A 21,607-nucleotide genomic window follows, 5' to 3' on the forward strand; every position below is an offset into this window, starting at 1 on the left:
TTGATTCTTGTTCTAAAATAATAATACTTACAAAATATGTCTAATAAAAACTAACCTGTGTTGACTTAAGCTGATTTCGTGTCCGAAAGTTTTGCTGCATAGTTCACAAGCGAAGGGCCGCTTTCCGTTGTGTGACCTTCTCGCGTGGACCTCAAGGCCATGGGGCGTACTGAACATCTTCTCACATTTGACACAGGAGTACACATCACCAATTGGTAGAGGACCCCTTGATAAAGGGCTCGGGGCACCCAAAACAGCTGCTCGTAATCTTAATAGCTCGGGCCCTGCCGCTTGGACAGCATGAAGGTATAAATTGCTGTAGCCTCCCCAACCAGGCAACCCGAAACTGCCTGCATCCCTGAGGAATTCAGCGATAGGTAGAGGTGGATATAAAAAAGGTCTCTGTGGGGGTATTTTCGGTGCATCAGGCCGTAACAGTGCACTGACTGAGAAGGCTTCTGATCTCTTCAACGGTGGGGACGAATCTGGTGGTCTTCTGGGCGATGAGGGTGGGGAATCGACTTCCAGCTCCGGGGATGAAGATCGCACTGATCGGGGAGATTGGGGGGATGGCGCCCAACATGGACTTCCACAGCGTGACGCTGGCGACACGTTTTCAGCTCTCGTCTCGTTGTGGGACTCATTATCATCTTCATCCACCTTCTCAGCCACCAACCGATTGATACCGAATTTGATTTCCTCTGAAAAGAAGAAAAAGTATTATTAAACTAGCTGTTGCCCGCGACTTCGTCCGCGTCGACATAGTATAATAACAAAGATGGATAGTGATCTAACAAATATGAAAAAAGTAAAATATAACCTTCTCCTTTTTGGAAGTCGGTTAAAAATAGCCTAAGTTACACCTAACTACATCTATCTACCAAAAAAAGTCCCGGCAAAATAGCTCCAGCCTTTTCAAAGATTAGCCGGAACTAACAGACAGACAGACATACAGACAAAAATTGTAAAAAATGTTGTTTTGGTGTACGTAGCGTATATAGATTCATATGCATGTAGTAAAAAATAGTTCTTTCAATATTACAAACAGACACTCCAATTTTATTTATATGTATAGATGTATAGATGTATAGATATACGTTTACTGATATAGAGTAGAATTAGTACCCTATAATATTGTGACGTAGGTGTAAATAGCATGAATACAATTCCCGATAGTCCACTTTAGAATCAACCCATCTCGAAAATAAAGGAGAATGTCGGTCAAAGCGCTAAAGTAGCAAAAACATCTGTAAACTGCGAAGCTATTTTCGTGTGTTTAGAGCGGGGCCAAAGTGACAATACAATTCGATTGTTAGAGCCATACAAAGGAACGCCCCTGGGCCAGTGAAAAAGCGCAGGTGCTCCACTTGTCGTGATGAAATGGGCCGTATCATGTCGTGGGGCAAATTGACTTTCATCCGGGCCCCTCGCCCAACCCCAATAATTAACACGTCCGGGGCCCCCTTTACAATTCGCTAATCCGTGGGCGTATAATGCGCATCTATAGTTTGGCCATTTTTCGCGCTCGCCTGTTACATTTTGTTTTGAATAAATTTCGTTTCGTTGACTTTGTTTGTGCAGTTTTGTGTTTGAATAGGAATAATCGAATTTTATTGTAGTTTGTTAGACCATCAAAGATTTTAACCCTATCTTTTATAAGTCATAAACCAATAAACTATGTTCTAGCATTAAAAAAAATATACTAGCTTAGACCACATCAGACGCAGAATTTTAAGTTTCATTTGATTATTTGCACGAGCTATAATTAAATAGCTTATAATTTATAACATTTTTAATGTTTTCGTTATTGACACATCATCATTTTCATAAAGTACCAATACATAATCCGCTTAACAAATAAATCAATCGGGCCAATTATCACCGCAATATCGCAGATCATCAAGAAACCATCAGAACAAACATCCATCTCCGAGACAAGCCCCGGTAATGAACCCCCGTCTGAACTGCAGCAGCTGTCGACTGGACCGAGACCAATCTATATAGTGTACACTATAGGCCTATGGTGACATTGATGTAAAATTGCTAGATATAGCAAGTTTGATAGCGGAGAATAATATACTATATATTGAATTATATATTGATAGAGATGATACTCATAATAATGATTTTAACCCTATTAATGGAGCTTTAAGCAACAAAAAGATTTAACGAAAGAAGTCCTAGAAATAAACGTAATTGGTGCAGATGAGAATAGCTTTACAACAGAGTTTTATAGACTTTAATGGGAACAAGTATTTGATTATTCGTTCAATAAGGTTAAGTTTGCAGATAAATGACAAAAGAAGCTAGTTAAAACTGCGTAAGCTAACTCCACACCTTCGTGTAATTTAACAAGCCATTAATTCCCAGTAAAATAGCACCCAAACTACGAATCTGTAGGCCTACTATGAAACCGTTTTGAGACTCAAATAATCGGATGAGAATGCCACGTCCTGCTCGAACAACGTCATTTCACGTTTGTTAGAGAAGGACGCAACGTTCTCGTACGATTGTTTGAGTCTCAAAACCGTTTCGTGGTACTGGTCCTGTTTTAAATCTCGTTGAATTGCATTCAGTTACATCAACTTGATATTACCTAAGAACTTTTACTAAGTTTTCATCATCAAGCATCTCGGTCCCTAAAACTAACAGTTCATTCATTTTGTTACACTTTCACATCAAGCAAAAGGGCGTTTAGTCCCTACACTTGTTTGTTGTCCCCCATAGCGCACGGGCCACGGTATTTATTACATATTAATGGTTATTTGGCCTCATTGTTCGCACAGTATGCTCGAATTCATGGTTTTCGCGAATATTCAATACGTCACCCTATTCAGAAGGGTCAAAGTTATTGTGCTCAGTAAACTTAATAATATAATTAAACTTAATAACTTCAGTTTGGCATGTAATCAAAATAATTATATATTTGAGTTTGGGGATTTTTAAATAAACTCTAACTCGAAGGACCAATTTGTCAGATTATTTACAAAAATAGTGATTATATTATTGTGTGCCTATTTTTTGTACCAATATTATCATTTATCTTCTTATATATAAAATTCTCGTGTCACAATGTTAGGCCGCGTACTCCTCCGAAACGGCTTTACTAATTTTAACCAAATTTTATATGCATATTCAGTGGGTCTGAGAATCGGCTACTGGGTACCTTTTATATGATTGAGTGCATTTGTTGATTAAATAATAGTAAATAATTACAATTCGAGACTGGCGGTGACCATTGTTTGTGCGACGGGATAGCGATGGACGTTGCCATACTTATTTAGTCACTTCAATAAAAGAATACGGGCGAAATACTTTATATGACAAAGAAACGTTTGCCGGGACACCTAGTATTTTTATAAGTTTCAAATCTAACAGTAGTTAGTGTCATAATAAAAATAAAATGTTATAAATTAAATAATGGTGCGAGCGAGCGAGCATTAAGGTGTAATGTAACATTTTTGGATTCGACTTTGAGCATTACATAGCAGACTTCACTGTCACGTACCATTGATGTTACAAGTTGTATCAAGATATTACACATTGGCTGCGTTCCAGATGACGTTAATTTTGACCAAAACGCTCAAAACGTCCCCTTCTGCCGTTCCCTTTGGCGACCGGGGTCGTCTAAATCGCGGCTATGACGTCACTCATGACGTCATCATTTTCGCTCAAAACGACCCTTGACGAAGATGGGTCAAAGTGGGCGTTCTAGTTTTTTTTTTTAATTTTAACGTAACTATATCGCGAAAGCCATGTTCGGAAAGTTTTCACGACAGAGTAGAGACAAAAAACTTTATATTATTTCATTGCAAATAATATTTTAATTGAAATATGTATATTAAATGAAATAACATTTAATGAAATATTTTGATTGGAAAATAAATTGTTTTAAATGAAAGGTCAAAATATGATTTCTTATAAAATATAATACTAATTTTCATCTCTCCTATACCTGTTGACCTCGTACTTGACTAAGCATTACGCGGTATTGTTACCTAACGTTTATAATATGTGACAATAGTCAATATTCAACGTATGTGGTTTTGTTATTAAAATATGATTCAATGTGAAAACTCAAATACATATACTTAAGTAATAAAAGTTTAACTATATTAAAATATGAAAAAATGTAATACTAAAAACGAAACAAATATAATATTATGTATTTTATTTGTAAAATAAATGTAACTATAAACAATTACTTTTATTTACGACTTGAAGAAAAGGATCGTAATATCCAAGTTCGGTTCAATGTACCTATGTATAAAAAAAAAATTATAGTTCTTTTTTTAAACTTTTCTCAAAACGCTCAAAACGATCCATAATCCGTTCCACTTGGGTTCGTATCACTGACGCTCACATGCTAGTGGAACGGGAATAACTACAGTCTTGAGCGTTAGCGTTTCAACGTCATCTGGAACGTAGGGATTGTATCATTACAAGATGCGCATTGTAATGATCGGTTCTTCTCCCTAACGGATGTCATGCTCGACTCTGTAACGTTGCAAATTTGCAATACAAGCGAATGCTCCCGGTGAGGGAGCACGGCCTTTATCTTATTCTTGTACTGTATATATAATTGGAATCTTGGAATCGGCTCCAACGATTTTCATGAAATTTAGTATATAGGGGTTTCGGAGACGATAAATCGATCTATCTAGGAATCATTTTTAGAAAATGTCATTTTATTCGTGTTTTATCGAATACCGAGCACAGCTCGGTCAAGTAGCTAGTATTATAATATAAAGTAACAAAATGTTAATAATAAAATAATTAAGTAATAAATATTCAACACTTTGATAAAGATTAATCGGTGCAACGTGTAGGTATGGGATTTTCCAGTTACGATAATAAAAACGAATTAAATTAAATTTTTGTTAATATTTAATCTAAGTAACTATTGGATTTTGTTACAAGGAATAATAGCTCCCACACCGGTTTCGGTGACGGTGGCCGGTTTCATTGAAACCAGGCCAGTTACGCAGGAGTAATTTTATAGTGCCCAAGTATGTGCGCAGTACACAAGAGCACTCTCTATTATCCTTTACTCTCATAACCCAGTGGGACGGAAGACCGACACGACTGGCGAGAGATCAGGCGCAGGACCGACTTTTTACATGCCCATCCGACGCATGGATCATCTTACTTGTCAGACAATCAGGTGATCAGCCTGCATTGTCCTAACCAAACTTGGAAATAACATGTTTCCAACGCGGGAATTGAACCCACGACCTCCGAGTCAAGAGCCGCGCTCTATACCACTAGACCACGGAGGCGTTTTTTTTTTTTCTTAGAAGGAATATAAGTTAGAGTATGATACGGTGTGTTGCCATATTATTTAGGACCGGCTTATGGTAATGTCAAATATAAAATATATAGATTATAGACATTATATTATGGAGTCTTAAATTTTTGACGAACATTCTCCTCATCCTCAAAATTAATAATCTAGAACAACAATAATAATTATAATAATTTTGGTTGGATTGCAGAATTAAGTAGTTTTGCATTTTCGCAACTAACAAGTACAGCAAAACAGCTATGTAGAGTACTAAGTTTATAATAATGCAGATAGTCGGTATTAAAGTGCATTTTTCCAGTGGCAACATTAGCGTCGTTAGGCGGCTGTTTGTCCAGCTAATGCAATTTTAATTATTAGTCGCGCCCACATTGCAATGTCTGACGCCGCCACTGGCATTACAATTTACAATAATATTATGATGGAGAAACTTTGCTGAACTAAAATGGGGTAAGTAATAAAATATTAATTGATAACAATTAATATTTCTATTTTATTTGGAAAACTTACAGCATATAAACAATAAAATTAATTACTCACTTAAGAATTTGGAATGACAATTACAAGTTTCCACTAGTTTATGAATAGAAATTTAAATAAGTTATATGTGAATACGATTATAATAATATACTTACAGGTTTTTCTATAATTTTTTAATATTTTTTTATATTAAGTACCTATAACAATATTTATTTTGTTATTTAAATATAAAAAAAATTAACAACCTTATATTTATTATAACAAATATTGTTGAATATTTTAACTTACTTTAGTTTTTAACAATGAAAGTTAAACATATTATTCATCGTAATTTGCTTGAAAATAATATTAAATAATATTATGTTATCTCAGTATAAATTATTTAGGTAAGTACCTAAATTTTAAGGCCTGGGTTTGCACCACAGGCTAATGATTTTATCACATTCAATATGTGTCTGATTATTCCACTTTATTATCTTCAGTTCTACCTGAACGAGAAGTCAATAATAATTGCTTGCAGTAAAGAAGTCAACAATAACATAGGCTTTAAATTTACTTATTTTTACTCTACTTTTATCTTATTTATTTATTTTAACAACTTATTGTACACAAGATACCGTACATTTATAACAATACAATTAACATGAAAAAATCCACACCAAGAACCAAAGTATTTCCAAAAACTAAAACTTTCTTCTAAAATCAAATAATTTTTAAATTAACGAAGTAACAAAGTGAGGGTATTTTGTATAAATCATTGATGGGCTTTTTATTAGCCCACATGGTTCGGTATAATTATGGACATAATTAATCACTTTATTAGAGATATGCTAGTCATGCAGCCGGGGGTGACGAAAGTTTAATAAACATGCCTCGGTGCCCTGTTTTATGATGTTACATGCTAGAATCTCATTTCAAATACTAAAAAGATGTATTGAGATAGTAAATCAGGGGCTAGAGCGAAGAAGTGAATTAGTTTTGATATTAGTTGTTACTGTCTGGAGGTTCTGAAATATTACATTCAATATAGGATCTAAATTAAGGAAAGACTCCCGAGAAATAGATGAAACTTTTAAATAAATTTTATTTCATTTAAATATTAATGCAAAATTTGTATTACGACGACGTGTCTAGATAATTTTAGATACATCGATCTAGTAGTATGTGTTTTACCCATAAAGTTAATATATTCCGCTAGGTATATTAACTTTATGGTTTTACCTGGTTGGTAAATTATTTATAATTTTGTTAGTTGCATTGTTATAACTTATAGATATTAAAATACTAATATAATACATTCGAAAGTGAATGTGTCAGTCTGACTGTTTGAACTCTTTATATTAAGCTGATAATGCAGAAACGATTCGGATAAACCTTGTTAGGTACGTCCGTTGGAGAACATAGTTTCGATACCAACTAAATGTACCCTACTAGACAAGTGGCAAGCGATTATCGTAAACGCCAACAAAATGTATGCGATTTGACATAAGTCATCGCTTCGTTAGCGAATATTAATGTCAAATCGCATACATTTTGTTGGCGTTTACAATAATCGCTTGACACTTGTCTCTAGGCCCAGGGTCACATTGTGCAATCATCAATATATTTTAGTTCTTTGTTAACTACAAAGAACTAAAATATATTTATGATTGCGCAATATTTTGATCTAACAAGTTTTACATAATTTCTACATTCTACATTTCGTTTGACCGCTCATCATTTTCAATTTAATTTGTTATTCCTATTATTTGTTCGTCCACGTAGGCGTAGGCGGAATGTATAAATCAAATGTTATTATTCCGCGTGCTATCAGTTGTATTACCACAGATCCTATTTATCGGAGGATTAGCGAAATCTCGATCATAAAATATGACGACGACATTTTGTTTTTATTGTTGTAACTTGTAAGTAACATAATCACCATTTAAATAACCGACTTTAGAAATAAAAGACTTCTTAAGACCCACAGAAGCACCAAGTGATTAGAGTGAATGTGTAACCATTGTAACCAAGAGCACAGAATATATAATTAGTAGGGTACATATTACTGTACCAAGAGGTCCAAAATTCTAATACTTGTCCAAATAAGTTTGTATATCTAGTGCTGTTCTATTTGGTCAGCCCTAAAACCAATGAAAAACCTGAAACCGAAAACGTCGATTAAATTTTTAATTGCTAAAATTTTAAAAATTATTATTTTTGTACGGAACCCTCAAATAATAATCTCAAACTTCAGGGCTAATCAGGTGGGATTTCTTCTGTTAATCTTTTAGTTCCATTAATCAAAGCTGTATTTTGAAGGTTTTTCGTTAGATTAAATATTGTATCTTATCTTTATGGCATTCTGTATTTACGCGATCGGACGAGGCGAGCAGTAGGTGCGTGTATAATATCTACGTATTTATTACGAAATAAATACTAAATCCCCCAAAAGATAAACCCACGAAAACACTTGTTTATGACCGGTGAAGTGCCGCACACTTATGATTTTTAAATTTAATGCAACACTGAAATGATATTGTTTCTTAATGTTTATTTCCAAAGATATTTAAAAAAACATGAAAAATAGAGAAGATCCGCCCGAGTAACTACAGTTTTATGCTAAGCTAAAATGAATCTTATTGCGATGCGTATACGCTTGGTCTTTGGTTGTGCTCAAGGTTATCGTTTTGGATTGAGATTAATCCCCGCCTTAAGAGGGCGACTAACCCCAAAAATCAAACATCGTCCTTCTCTCTTCACACTCACGACTCACGCCCGTCTTTCATATGCCAGATGAAAAAGAACGACGCGGATTCATCGCCAAATTAGTTTTTTCTCAATAACTCGATAAAAATACAACATTTTTAAATCTGCTAGGTCGATCTCATATTGATAGAATTTTATACAATGTGTTAAAATGGTTATGGCAATAAAGGAAATATTCATGAAAATTAGATGCATCTTTATGATTTTTTTCAATCGAGAAAATTTTAAGATATCGTGTTTTTGCTCAGATCGAATTCTCGGAAATATAATGTAGTATCTAATTTTAGAAAATGAAACAATTCGGGGCTTATTTTCAAGTATAAAAATTAATTATAAAATCGACACTTTAGGGTTAGTCGCGCCCTTAACTAATTTTGCTGCTTGGTCTAGTGATACTTTGTGTCCCGAGAAAGGACATCGGATACTCTTTATTCCGAAAAAATGTACAGTTTCCGCGCGATAAACGAATTTTGGTGCAACGGAGTTTCGGGCGTCATTTAAATAATAATATTATTGCTTGATTGCTTATTCCAACGTTTCACACCTTTTTTTCTTATTTATACTTACACCTTTTTTAAAGAATTTTAGAATTTATAGAAAAGTAACCTGAAGACATAAAAATTACAATAATCTAGCCAGTCGTGTCGGAATATCCTTCCCACTGGTAAATTGAAAAAAGGAGGAAGGAGGTGCACACATTTGGCTACTAAAAATGTAACTATAAAATTTACTTTATGTACTTTTAAATTAACCGACCACCATCACCAAATTTTGGGAGTTGACGGTTAGGAACACCTGGAAATGATCTAGAATCTAGATAAGTCCATCTCAGATATCGTCATGAGAGTGACAGAGAGATAAATCAGGGCTTAGGCGGCGAGATCTGAGGGATTACGGAACCACGCCCGCGACATCATACACGTTATCGACACACTAAATCCCTAAAATCATTTATGGCTTGATAACGGAACTCAAAAACGTTATGAAAAAGTGTGTTTTTGATGTGATATTGTATAATTTGGGAAAAGACGACAAAAATTTTGTGATAGGAGTGTAACTGAACACATCGCAGTCATCAGGGTATAATGCACACTATGCAGTATGCATACTTTGCAAAGTGTGCACGAAATTTTGGAACAACTTAGAAGAATAAACCAACAAAAGCCAAAATTGGATGATCTTCACTCATCCTCATAAATATTTAATTGGAGTTTCAAAATTGGATTTATGAATGAATCTCTTTTAACAGAAGGTTCATCAATAGTAAAGAAGTACTATTTGACCCAAGTTACAAATACATACATAACATATTTCCCAAAGTGTATCTCTTGGATTTAAGCGAAAGGCAACAATAGCATCATTCTCCACTATTTCCTCATCAACGAAAGCATATTCCAGCGTGTTTGCGTCCCGATTTCTCTACGAATGTTTCTACGAATTATTTGCTGAAACAATAGCTTGAATGTCGTCGCTCGCCAACTTACCGCCACGTGTTGGAAATTAATTGGGCAACCTTATCACGGCGTAGTAAGATTTATAATCCAGCGGATATGACTTTACCAGGGTACTCGGTCGGCAAACATTGACGAAATGTCGGCGCCTTTGAGATTAAATTGTACTTTATTAATTGTGACGAGGTATGCTTAGATTTGTGATTATGGCCGTACCGAATGCTCTTAATTGTCTTATTACCATTGTTAATCAAAGTAGGTTAATACGAGCATAATAAAAAGATTTGGCTATTATTGCCTTCGATATCCTTCCAAATTTTAATTTTAGCATCATCACTACAATTCAATCTACTGCCGACAACAACGTTTCGAATTTAGATAAACGGAGGAACAGAAATATTGTAAAATAAAATTATGGTCATCATTACATTTCGAAAGATGAATTTTGCAGCAGTTTTATTCTTCTTGGTATAAACTATCAAGAATAATAAAACTGCTGCAAAATTCAAGTATTAAGATAGGCTTATCTTTATTAGGCTTGTAAACGTGATTACAATAATCATAAAAGTACAACTAAAAAGTCCTAACATCTGTTGTTGCTAGCTTAGAACACTGCTCCTAGCTCAATAATGAATTAAAGCTAAAAGATATTTTGATAGTCGTCTGGCCGGCTAAAGTAATTTAGCTAACATCATAGCACTAGTCATATAATAACAACCAGCATATCAGCCTCACCTGCACTATCACCTTCACCACTAGGAAGATTCATACCACTCACGCTCAACGATTTGACAAGGGGTCGTGCCAATGAAATGAAATTCAATCGAAAAACATAATCTCTATCTGCTGCAGTCGGTAAAGTACTAGAAGTAACTTAGTCACTGCCTTGATTTGACCGCCAACCTCGTTGCAGAGTAAACATCAAAGCAATTGTTTTAAGTGCTATCTAGCGGACGATCTGAATTCACGACGACCACTGTCATGGCCGAAAGTCACGCGACGTCTCCGCCGCAACCAAACAAAATGAATAATAGGGTAAACACGGCCAAACATGGGGCAAACACGGCCAAACATAGGGTAAACAGGGCAACAGACCCATGTCGTGCCGCGGCCACTTGGCAAATATTGACAGTTGGACATGGAGCACGAATGTTACCCCCTGATTGATCGGCTACCTTGTTCAAATTGAAACAAAGGCATGATTGAGTGTGCGTGGCGCGGTATTTGCGATTATCATTATTTTCTAATTCCTACAATCCAGGAAATGATTAATGATGGAAATCGTCCAAAAGTAAGACCAAACATCACCAAAAGCCCAAATGAAAACATTAAAACAGGTGATACTAATTTTAAATGTCCACCAATGATGACGATAGTTACTAGGGCCAAGCACCTAAGCGATTCGTAGAAACGTATTGATTTAGACAAGCCATACCGAGATAAGAATAAGAATAAGAATAAGAATACTTTTATTTCCAGCATCACACGAAACATCATAATAATTAAACAGTATTCAGTGGTACAGTTATTATGATCTAGTCACAAACAGTAAGTATATATAAGTATATCTATAAATATTATTACAATGCTGTGTGATGCCAAAAATTGGCCCCAGCTCAGCAAACGCAGCAAGCGAGCCCGCTGCACTGATATTCTGCGGGGGCCAATGAGTGGCTTCACAATACTAATAAACTAAACAGTAAAACGTACAGAAATTGACATGGAACTAAAGTCAAGAAAGTGAAGAAATAAAAAATAAAATTAAAAAAATTAAAAATTAAAATTAAAAGTTAAAAAGTGGCAACATCGTAGTGTCATCCCTTTTTTTAGATTGATTAGAAAGGGATGACACCACGATGCCGCCACCCCTCAACCTCCTCACTTACTTGACAGACTATATATACATTAAATAAAATACAACTAAATAATCTTAAGATATTAATATCGACTTACTTTTTATGTGCTGTTGGCTTTTACATTTAAGATGATATAAAAAATAAAAAAATCAGATTTGACAGGACGAAAGAAAAAGAACAATAAAATAAATAAATAATCATGGCGGTTTGACATCTGCGTAAAACAATGAGGTTATACTGCGTAAAACGTGGTTATTGACGTGGCAATATTAGAAAATAATAAGTTATAAGTATAAACATATTACATGTAATACTTAGGTGTGGAAGTATAAATAATAATATAAGGTCTTGAGCAGTTACGAGTGTAGTAGTGACAATTGACATAATAAACAAGACACCGAGAAAAGCGACTGACCATTACTGGATATCGTTATGTGCCTCACGCAGTTCGACAACCTTCACTACATACAAGTGGTGCATACACCTCAGGTATTTACCATTGCCCGTTGAATAGAAAGTAAGTGACGTCTGTAATGTAAACTAAAGGTTTTTTTGGTTTTCAGCGCCCGGAGAGGAGGTGGGAGGTTGTTCCAACAGCGAGAGGCCGCATACTTAAAAGATCCTCGAAATGTGGCCGTTCTATGCTGTGGTGTCAAAATGCGGTACCGAGAGGCTCTTGTACGAGTGTTAACCTCACTTGCCCAGGATAATTTCTCATACAAGTAGGAAGGAGTTTGGGTGCTTATAATGTCAAAAAGAAGTACGGCAAAATGCAGTTTTCTACGTGCTTTCATTTTAAGGAGGTTAGCATTATTAATATAAGGTGTAACATGGGCACGAGGAGGAACAGTAAAGCAGAAACGCACACATGCATTCTGGACTCTTTGTACAAGTTTCTCTGTCCTGGCTAACAGATTATTACCTATGACAGTGTCTGCATAGTTCAGCTTCGACAGTACTAATGTTTCGCATAGCTTAATTCTGAGCTCCTCAGACAGGTAAGGCCGGTACTTGTACAGCATTTTGAGGCGGTAAAAACAGCCCCTAGTAACCTCTAACATGTGTTGCTCAAATTTAAGGTGCGAGTCAAATACCACTCCTAGATTGCGTGCTGTACTAACCTGCTCAATTCGCTGTCCAGACACCATAATAGTTGGATGCTTACCCAAGATATCTGCCACCTGTTTTTTGGAGCCCAGAACTATAAACTTTGACTTCTTTGGATTTAAGACTAACCCACTTGAGTTCGACCATTCTCCGACATGTTGAAGGTCGTCATTTAGTTTTTTTAAAGCTTCAGGCATGTCCTTTGGAAAAAAACTGATGTAGACTTGGGTGTCATCTGCATACATGTGATACCTACAATGAGCTATGTTTTTGGATAAGTCGGCACTAAAAAGTATAAAAAGCAACGGGCCTAGGATCGATCCCTGTGGGACTCCTCTTGGAACATCACAAGATTCTGAGTACACCTTGCTACCATTGCTGTCAGTTATTTCTACCTTTTGTAATCTATTAGTCAGGTAGCTGCGGAACCAATCGATGACTGAGGGCTCAAAACCATAGTAAGACAGCTTAGATAGGAGGAGAGGAATACTAATTGTTTCAAACGCCCTGGAGTAGTCAAGCAATACTAAGATGGTGCCCATGCCTTGGTCTTGAGCCGTGATGACATTGTCCAGAACGTCCAACAAAGCTGTCACAGTGCTGTGCTTACGTCGAAAACCAGACTGATACTTCGGTAAAATTTGGTTAGTCTCAAGGTAGTTAATGACTTGGTTGTATACTGCCTTTTCTACTATTTTAGATAGACAAGGCAAAATGCTAATTGGGCGAAGATCTTGGGGTGAGGATGGATTGGGACTTTTAGGGATAGGTTTAATTAAAGCTGTTTTCCAGCACGAGGGAAACGTAGAGGATTGTAAAGATTTATTTACAATGTAGGTGATAGTTTTCAGGGTGTTAGGAAGAGTTAAGTTTAGCATCTGCAATGAAATGTTATCTGTACCAGTGGCATTCGACTTGATACTCTGGATGATTTTTAAAACTGCATTTTCAGTTACAGGAGCAAAACAAAATTTGGAATTACTAGCTGAATGAGACTCAAAGTATGATTGTAGAGAAGAGCATTCTAAGGGTAGTCTAGGAATATTAAGAAAATGTTGATTAAGAGTATTAGGATCATTGCACGAGTTAGGTAAAAAATTATCATTAGTTTTAGCTAAGTTTAAATTATTTTTAATATTTTTCCACAAAACTTTTGGTTTGTTAATATTACTGTTAATATTTTTATTAAAATAAGCACGCTTTTCACAGTGTATGGCCGAAATAACTAAAGATTTTAAGTCTTTATAAGCTTTTTTGTGGACAGTATTTTTAGTTGCCTTCCATTTTGAAAAACTTCTATCTCTTAACTCCATCATTTCTTTAACAGTCTCAGTCAGCCATGGTGTAGATTGCCTTTTAATTTTAACTTGTTTTAAGGGAGCATGCAGGTCAAAAAGTAAGGTGAGCAGTCTGTTGAATTCCGTAACTATCTCATCTATATCATTCATACCTTCCAAGTATCCCCAATCAATTCTTTCCAAATCTTGAGAAAAAACGTCCAACAGAATGTCCTTGAATGGTCTATAAGAGCTAATAAAAGGCGAAAACTTAGGCTTCTTGAAGCTGAACTGTGCTGTGACAACTGCGTGGTTTCCCAGATCAGGTATGCGACTGACCATAACAGTACGTGCCGATACATTAGTACAAATAACGTCAATTAGGGATTCTGAATGATCTGTAAAATGTGTAGGTTCAGTGACAACTTGTTCAATATGTAGAGAGTCCAAGAACTGTGAGAGCAGTTTAGATTTACTGTCTAACGGGTTAAGCATATTGATGTTAAAATCCCCTAATAAGATGATATGATCATACAGCGCTAGAGAGCACCAGGATTGTGTTATGGCATCAATAAACAGGTTAGCGTCCATCCATGGCGGTCTATATGCGGTACCTACTGCAATTTTATGCTTATTTATTTTGAGGCTAAGCCACATTTGCTCCACGGAAGGCGTTTCAGGATTGGGAATCAGTCGCGCATTGATACCTTGCCTGACAAAAAACCCAACACCACCTCCACGACCATCCCTTATGTTAGTAGGTCGTGGGCGATGACGAAGGCGATACCCAGGGACTATTGGCGCTCTGCCATCTTCCCCCTGCCTTAGCCAGGTTTCGTTTATGGCCATAATATCTACCGATAAACGGTCCATCATGGCAATAAATTCATCGTGCTTGGTTCCCAATGATCCTGCATTAAAAAGGCCTACTGTGAACAATTTGTTATTCTTTACTACCATCTATGATAAGAGAAATAAAAAAATAATAAGTAAATTAGAGGGTGTATAAATATAGAAAACATGACAAAATTATAATTATTATGTATTTTTATAAAAGTATAGATGTAAAATAATAAAGTAACTAGGAAATAGGAATATAATAAAATTTACATGCCATATTACTTGTATATAGAATATTATTAGATTATAAGTGTTCAAAGCATGCAATGTTACTACATAAATAAAATAATATGTATGTAAAATATATGAAGTAGCATTAATGTTAACCTCACACATCTTTAAACCACCAGACCTCAAAACAAACCACACTCTGAAGTAAAACTTAATATCTAGTATATAAAAAGTAAAACCTAAAAAATAATTTATTACAGAATTAGACATCTGAACCAAAGACACGAGTAAAGTCCGAGTCAGAACGAAACTGATGAGATAGGTTATCTTGTAAACTAATGTTTACTTACACGGGAACATATGTCCAAAACGGATTTACAAGAGGAGGGCGATGTAGCGTTCGCATAAAACGAACTTAATAATATGTCAAACATCATCACTATTCACAAAGCATTCAAAAGAATAACGTGATCATAGGCTTGAACAGCATAAAATCAAAAAAATATCTACTAATATCTTAAAAAAACTTAGTGTCAACAAAACAAAGTTTTCATGCGCGATATTGTTTTGATCCACACCAATGTTACTACAACATTTAAGCAGTTAATCTCTTTATCATCACAAATTAATCCACGTTATAATTTGAAATATAATGAACCGACAAACGTTTATCGTTTATCGTCGGTTTACATATTGAAATAAATGATTATTATTATTAAAGGCTTTAGGTTCAGTTCACATATTATAGACTCTCACGTAGCAATATTATTGTCAGCAATATTTTTATCTAGACACGCGGCATATATTCTTCCAAGTTCTAGCTCATAGAACTAGTAGGTTCTATGAGCTAGAACTTGGTGTGATAGACACCAGATATTTTTGGAATTTTATGTAGATGATTTTTTTGTCACCACTACCATTACCAGCGATATCGAAATTTGTGTTCGATACATGAATTACAAGTATAAACGCTCGCTATCGCGCTTTGTCGCCGCCGCCGGCAAATCAGAATCATAAAACAAACGTAATTTCGCCAGGCGATAAGATATGTCCAAATCTGAAGCCGTGGGATTTGGTGTGGCGCGTTATTGGAAATTCTAACAGATATTTTATGGGGTTTTGATAGTAATTTACGTAGCAGAAATATGGCCATGAGATAGTGCTATAAAGCTAGATTACCTATGTACCTACCTAACAGTAAATACTAACTTTGGAAGAGTTTAAATTTCATCAAATAATATATAATATAATAATCGTTCTGTGTCGAATCTACCTGATGCCAGCTAGTGGAATCGCCAGGACCGTGTCCTCCTAACGCTGTAATATGTGAATTCTTGGGAAGGGCGAAGCTCCGTCGATCCCACTGACCAGTCCGGGGTCCACACTTGGACCCGTGGACCCCGGACCCTTGGTGACCCGTTTACTCGTTTGCCCCCTTATTTCATAAAAAAAAGTCGTCGATCTGTGGTTACGTGTGAATGCAGGTGTCGCTGCAGCTTTTTGTAGTTGCGTTGTGGTAGCGACAAAAGTCAATGAAACGGAGGGGGGGGGGGGGGGGGGAGCGCGGGCGGTCATTGTATCGACGCGACGTTGTGGTTGCGATGCGGTCGGCAGTGGTTGCGATGTGGTTGCCCTGTGGTCGGCCGTGGTTGCAATGTGGTCGGCCGTGGTTGCGATGTGGTCTGTATCACACAAGTGGTCGACAACGACTGCAAAATGTGGTACGTGTGAATGGTCCAGTTCATTTACAATACGAAATATACGCCCGACCACGTGGTGTGGTTGTGGTACGTGTGGGTTGGCCCTTAGAGGCCCGGAAATTGCAATATGTAGAATGTAGATATTGAACTGATTCACTATGAAAGAGACTTTCTACTATAAGTCCTTCTACTATAGTAAAACTATGAGACGTCTCATAAAACTCATATTGACAGTGTACTATGTAGTTCCACTATCTTTTTGACTATAGCGACTTTTCTTACCTCTAGCAGTATATTCAGGATGTTGCGGTGGTGATGATGCGAGCCGGGGCTCCGGTCTAGAAGGTGCTCCCCATAGAGACAGACCATTACGAAGAGCTTCACTGGCTGAGAGACCTGAGAAAGAAGAATACCATTAGTAATCACTGCAGTTTGGCATTATGTTCCCAAAAAGAGAAACAAAATTTTTAATATTGTTAAATCTTATCAACAAAATATCGAATGTTCTATACTACGAGTAATAAAAACTAAGGAAACGTAACTCCCATACTATTAGCGTTTTGGTTCATTTCGAAATGTCATGTACAACGTCAGCCTGATACCGCTGAAGGCCACCTAACTATGGCAAATGTATTGAAAATTGTACACATTTTTGACAAGTATTGTAGAACATGATTTTTGACGGAGTTACTTTTCCTAGTTTTTATTATTAGTAGGTTCTATAATTATTATGTTAGATAACTTACACTTACTTAACAATATCAAATAAAAATTGAACTCTAAGTACTATTTTATTAATATTGACTGAGAAATCAGAAAACAATATTGTTATTCTTTGAGGGTTTTGGTTCCTTTATATAATCACAAAAGATTAAATACATAGAGTTCAGAGACATTCTTAATTGCAACCAACGCCGATTCTTAAATTTTGATGAAATGACACCTAAAATACCAAGTAACCTATTTACGATTCCTAAAAACATGTTATTGGAAGTGAAAATTGGACACGATTTGTAAACGATAAGAAGTTTCTGTAATCACGGCGTTCCACACTCGATAACATGTGTAATTCCTCCTTATCTGGTCTAATTGCTTGTAATTACATTTACAGATATAACACTGTCAAATTAATGAAAATAAATTTAACATCTTTATTAATTTCAAAAATATCATCATCATCCAAAAGATAATCTACAGTATTTATTTTTTTGTGCAACATGCAGTTACGTTCTTTGACTCAGGCTGCTTATATCAAACACTAGCTGTCCCGGCGAACTTTGTGTCACTTTAACCCGTGAGAAGGCGCGCTATGAGCAATTTGCTCACACAAAAATTGAATTCTAAAATTTTTAGTGATACCATCGCCATAACGTTCTAAGTGTCTAGGTACCTTCCTAACTATTCATCCTCCCCCCCCCCCCTGACGCAAGTCTCATGTTGGTCAGTTCCGTTGCGACCGCTCAGCGATGCGTTTTTGGTGACCACGTACCATCGTGCGGCAATTTGCTCATCGCGCGGCCATCCGTGTAAGTATTTATGTTTCGAATAAGATACATTATTATTGTATATTTTATTAGGTACTGTGTTATCGATATGTATTATAATGTTTAAATAATAAGTAAATGTTCTGTAGTGATATGTACATAACATTTTTTTTATTTTAGCTTCAATACAGAAATAAAATGAATCAGCGGAAAAACGATCAGCGCTCCAGCTTGTAAAACCCCATATTTCACGCCGGATTTGCATCACAAAGATATCATCCGATCTCAAGTTCCTTATGAAACGTTTTATTCCAACTCCTGAACCCATTGCACAGCCTACGTCAAGCGGATTTTGTTCTATATTATGTCCCAGGCGTAAGAATAGACGCTCGAAAAAAGCATGTACTTTGTGCAAGCAATTACTCTGCACGGAACATGTTACATATATGTGTACAATGTGTTTTGATAGTCACACCCGTGGACATCTTATGGAACAGCAAATTTTTTAAGTATATTTTATGTAAGATATGTGATTTTTAGTTGAAGAAAGTATTATTAAGTTGTTTTGTAATTTGCCTAAAAAGTTGATTTATGTTTTAAATGTTCAATTAAGTGTCTTAATTTCTTGTTGATTAAACCTTGTTTTATTGATTTACATCAATTATAAGCCAATAACTACTGCAACACTAGATTAATAAGCATTTAAAGTAGCGTGAGCTATTTGCTCGCGCGCGCCTGTCTGTGTAATAATATAAGGCGAGCCTTCTCACGGGTTAAAGCCTTGCCCGGACTTCAATGATTATTTTAAGACTAAAATTAGCAGAATCGGTCCAGCCGTTATCGAGTTATAGCGTTACTAACACCATTGGAAATCCATTTTTATATATACAGATAGTTATAAAGTCAAACACACGTTGTAATTTACTAGGATGGAACAAAACAAAGTAATACTTTAGGGTGTGTATTGAGTCTCTTTTAGTCTTTTATAGAGTTAACGGTGAAATTACCAGCGCTGATGGAGTAATTTTTTAAGGTTCCGTACCCAAAGGGTGAAAACGGGATCCTATTACTGAGACTTCGATGTCTGTCCGTCTGTCCACCTGCCTGTATGTCAAAAAACCGCTATAATTCTGAAATTTTCACAGTTTGTGAATTTCTATTGCCGCTATAACAACAAATACTAAAAATAAAACAAAATTATTATTTAAGGCGGGCTCCCATACAAGAAACGTGATATTTGGACTGGAATGGACATTTTTGCTGGTAATCAATAATGGCAAAAGGTAGACGCTTGAAATTTTTACAAAGCCCTTAGTTATAATAAATGTGTAGTTTAATAATTAATTATAGTAAATAATATTAAAATAAAATAAAGATTTGAGGGGGGATTCCATACAAAAAACATAATTTTTGGCCTATCTTTGCTTTTCACTTGGCCGATATTTAATCATTGTAAGGGCAAATTTCATGACGTTATGGCATTCCCATAGAAACAGTCCTATCTGTCTGTTCGCAGAACTTTGATTTTTAGGAAATAATGTTAATAGTTTGGTAATTATTTGTGGTCTGGCAAACCACCGTGCACCGGCACAAGATATCACGTGGTCCTAATACGTCTTGTACGTAATAGTTTTGCTAAACCACAGCTAAAATTAGGAAAATATCAGGGAAAAGCATTCGATAACTGTGACTATTCAGAATACGCAATTGCAATGTGGTATTAATTAGATTTTCCTTAAAATATGAACGTTTATTTGGAGGTGATATAATATAATGGGAATGTCGTCACAATATCGAGTCTTGGTAATTACTAATTGGTGAAGGATATTGAAGTATTGCAATTTTTTATTGCATCTCATCAGCTCTATCTGAAAGTCTTTGTTCGTAGTAATATTATGAACCTAAACATTCATAAATAATACTAGAAGTAGGCATAAAGCAATTTGAGCTGTTGTGCGAAATCAAATATGCTTTTTAAGGAGATCTAGTTGATAGCAACTGCCCCATCGTATTATTGGTTTTAAAAATCACTCTTCATCATCTTCACTTTGGACAAGACATTTGGTAATAGGTCATGATGTTATGTAAAACGAAAATACAGTAAATAAGAAAAGTTACCACCACAAAATCCGTAATCGATTAAAAGACAAACACAGCATCACCAAACTCAACATAACAGAGGACGCTATTCGTCTTAAAAATCCCTTTTCGCGGACCCCACATCGCACCGGACATTTGGTAACAGGACGCGGACGATAAGAGCAAGGACAATCAGTGCCGAAGGAAGCGGACGATTCGGTGGCGCCAGCGGGCCGAGGTGGCACACTTACTCACTTACCGCACTTATCTCATCATCACCAATTGTTGAGAGCCATTTATTTACATATAGAGATTGTCGTGTGGAGGGTACGCGGAGAGAAAGTCGCTTTTGAGACTGGGCTGAGATGTAGGCACAAAATATACATTATTCTGCCTAGTCGATGGGCTGGGCTCTATGTAGGTGCTTAATTGACGGTATAGCCAGTATAGGCCACAGTTGAAAAAGGAGCAATCTGCTATAGTTGGAATGAAAGAATATTTTAGATCATAATAAATGATAGAATAATATTATGGCCTATAATAATTATACTTGTTAAAGACCCAGTAGCAGGAACTCTTTCAGAAGAAAAATCACGAAAAGACTAGGTTAGGAAATGTGATGATGACTATAATTATATTATGTAAAAGAGTAGCGAACTACTAAAGTTTCACTTCCTTAACATTTTCACCATGGTATATTTCAGCAGGTAAAGGAAGCTACGATAATATTATGATTGTTCATTTCGTATAAAATTCCCTTGCTTAGAAGATAGGTTGGAATAAGCCTCTTTAGAAAAAGATGTACGAATGTTATTTTTTGTGATTCGCCCTTTTATTTTATCCTTTTAATCAAGCTGCAGTAATTCACCCTTAATCGGAAGCAAATACTAAACCAGCAACTATGCTCTCAAGAGTTAGGGCATGTTTCACCATTTCCTGGGGTATCCGTCAGATAAGTTATCTGGCAATTTATCTGAAAGTGGTGAAAAATGCCTTTAAAGAATTGAAGTTACTAAGCGTTATCTAACATCTAGATCTATTATTAAGATACT

The 21,607-nt window shown here is 35.9% G+C and overlaps 1 protein-coding gene across 2 annotated transcripts in view; it reads right to left on the minus strand.

Annotated features, from left to right (window-relative positions):
* LOC121727093 (zinc finger protein Gfi-1b) overlaps positions 1 to 21,607 on the minus strand; it is a 63,528-nt gene that overhangs the window by 19,498 nt on the left and 22,423 nt on the right. For both annotated transcript variants that reach the window (XM_042114779.1, XM_042114772.1), the window contains exons 2-3: positions 17,275 to 17,388; positions 56 to 701 (exon numbers count right to left, since the gene is read on the minus strand). In XM_042114779.1, coding sequence (XP_041970713.1) covers positions 56 to 701; positions 17,275 to 17,388 — 760 coding nt within the window. The remainder of the gene's footprint in view (positions 1 to 55; positions 702 to 17,274; positions 17,389 to 21,607) is intronic.

The sequence above is a fragment of the Aricia agestis genome, chromosome 1, assembly GCF_905147365.1.
Source record: "Aricia agestis chromosome 1, ilAriAges1.1, whole genome shotgun sequence".
Taxonomy (NCBI): domain Eukaryota; kingdom Metazoa; phylum Arthropoda; class Insecta; order Lepidoptera; family Lycaenidae; genus Aricia; species Aricia agestis.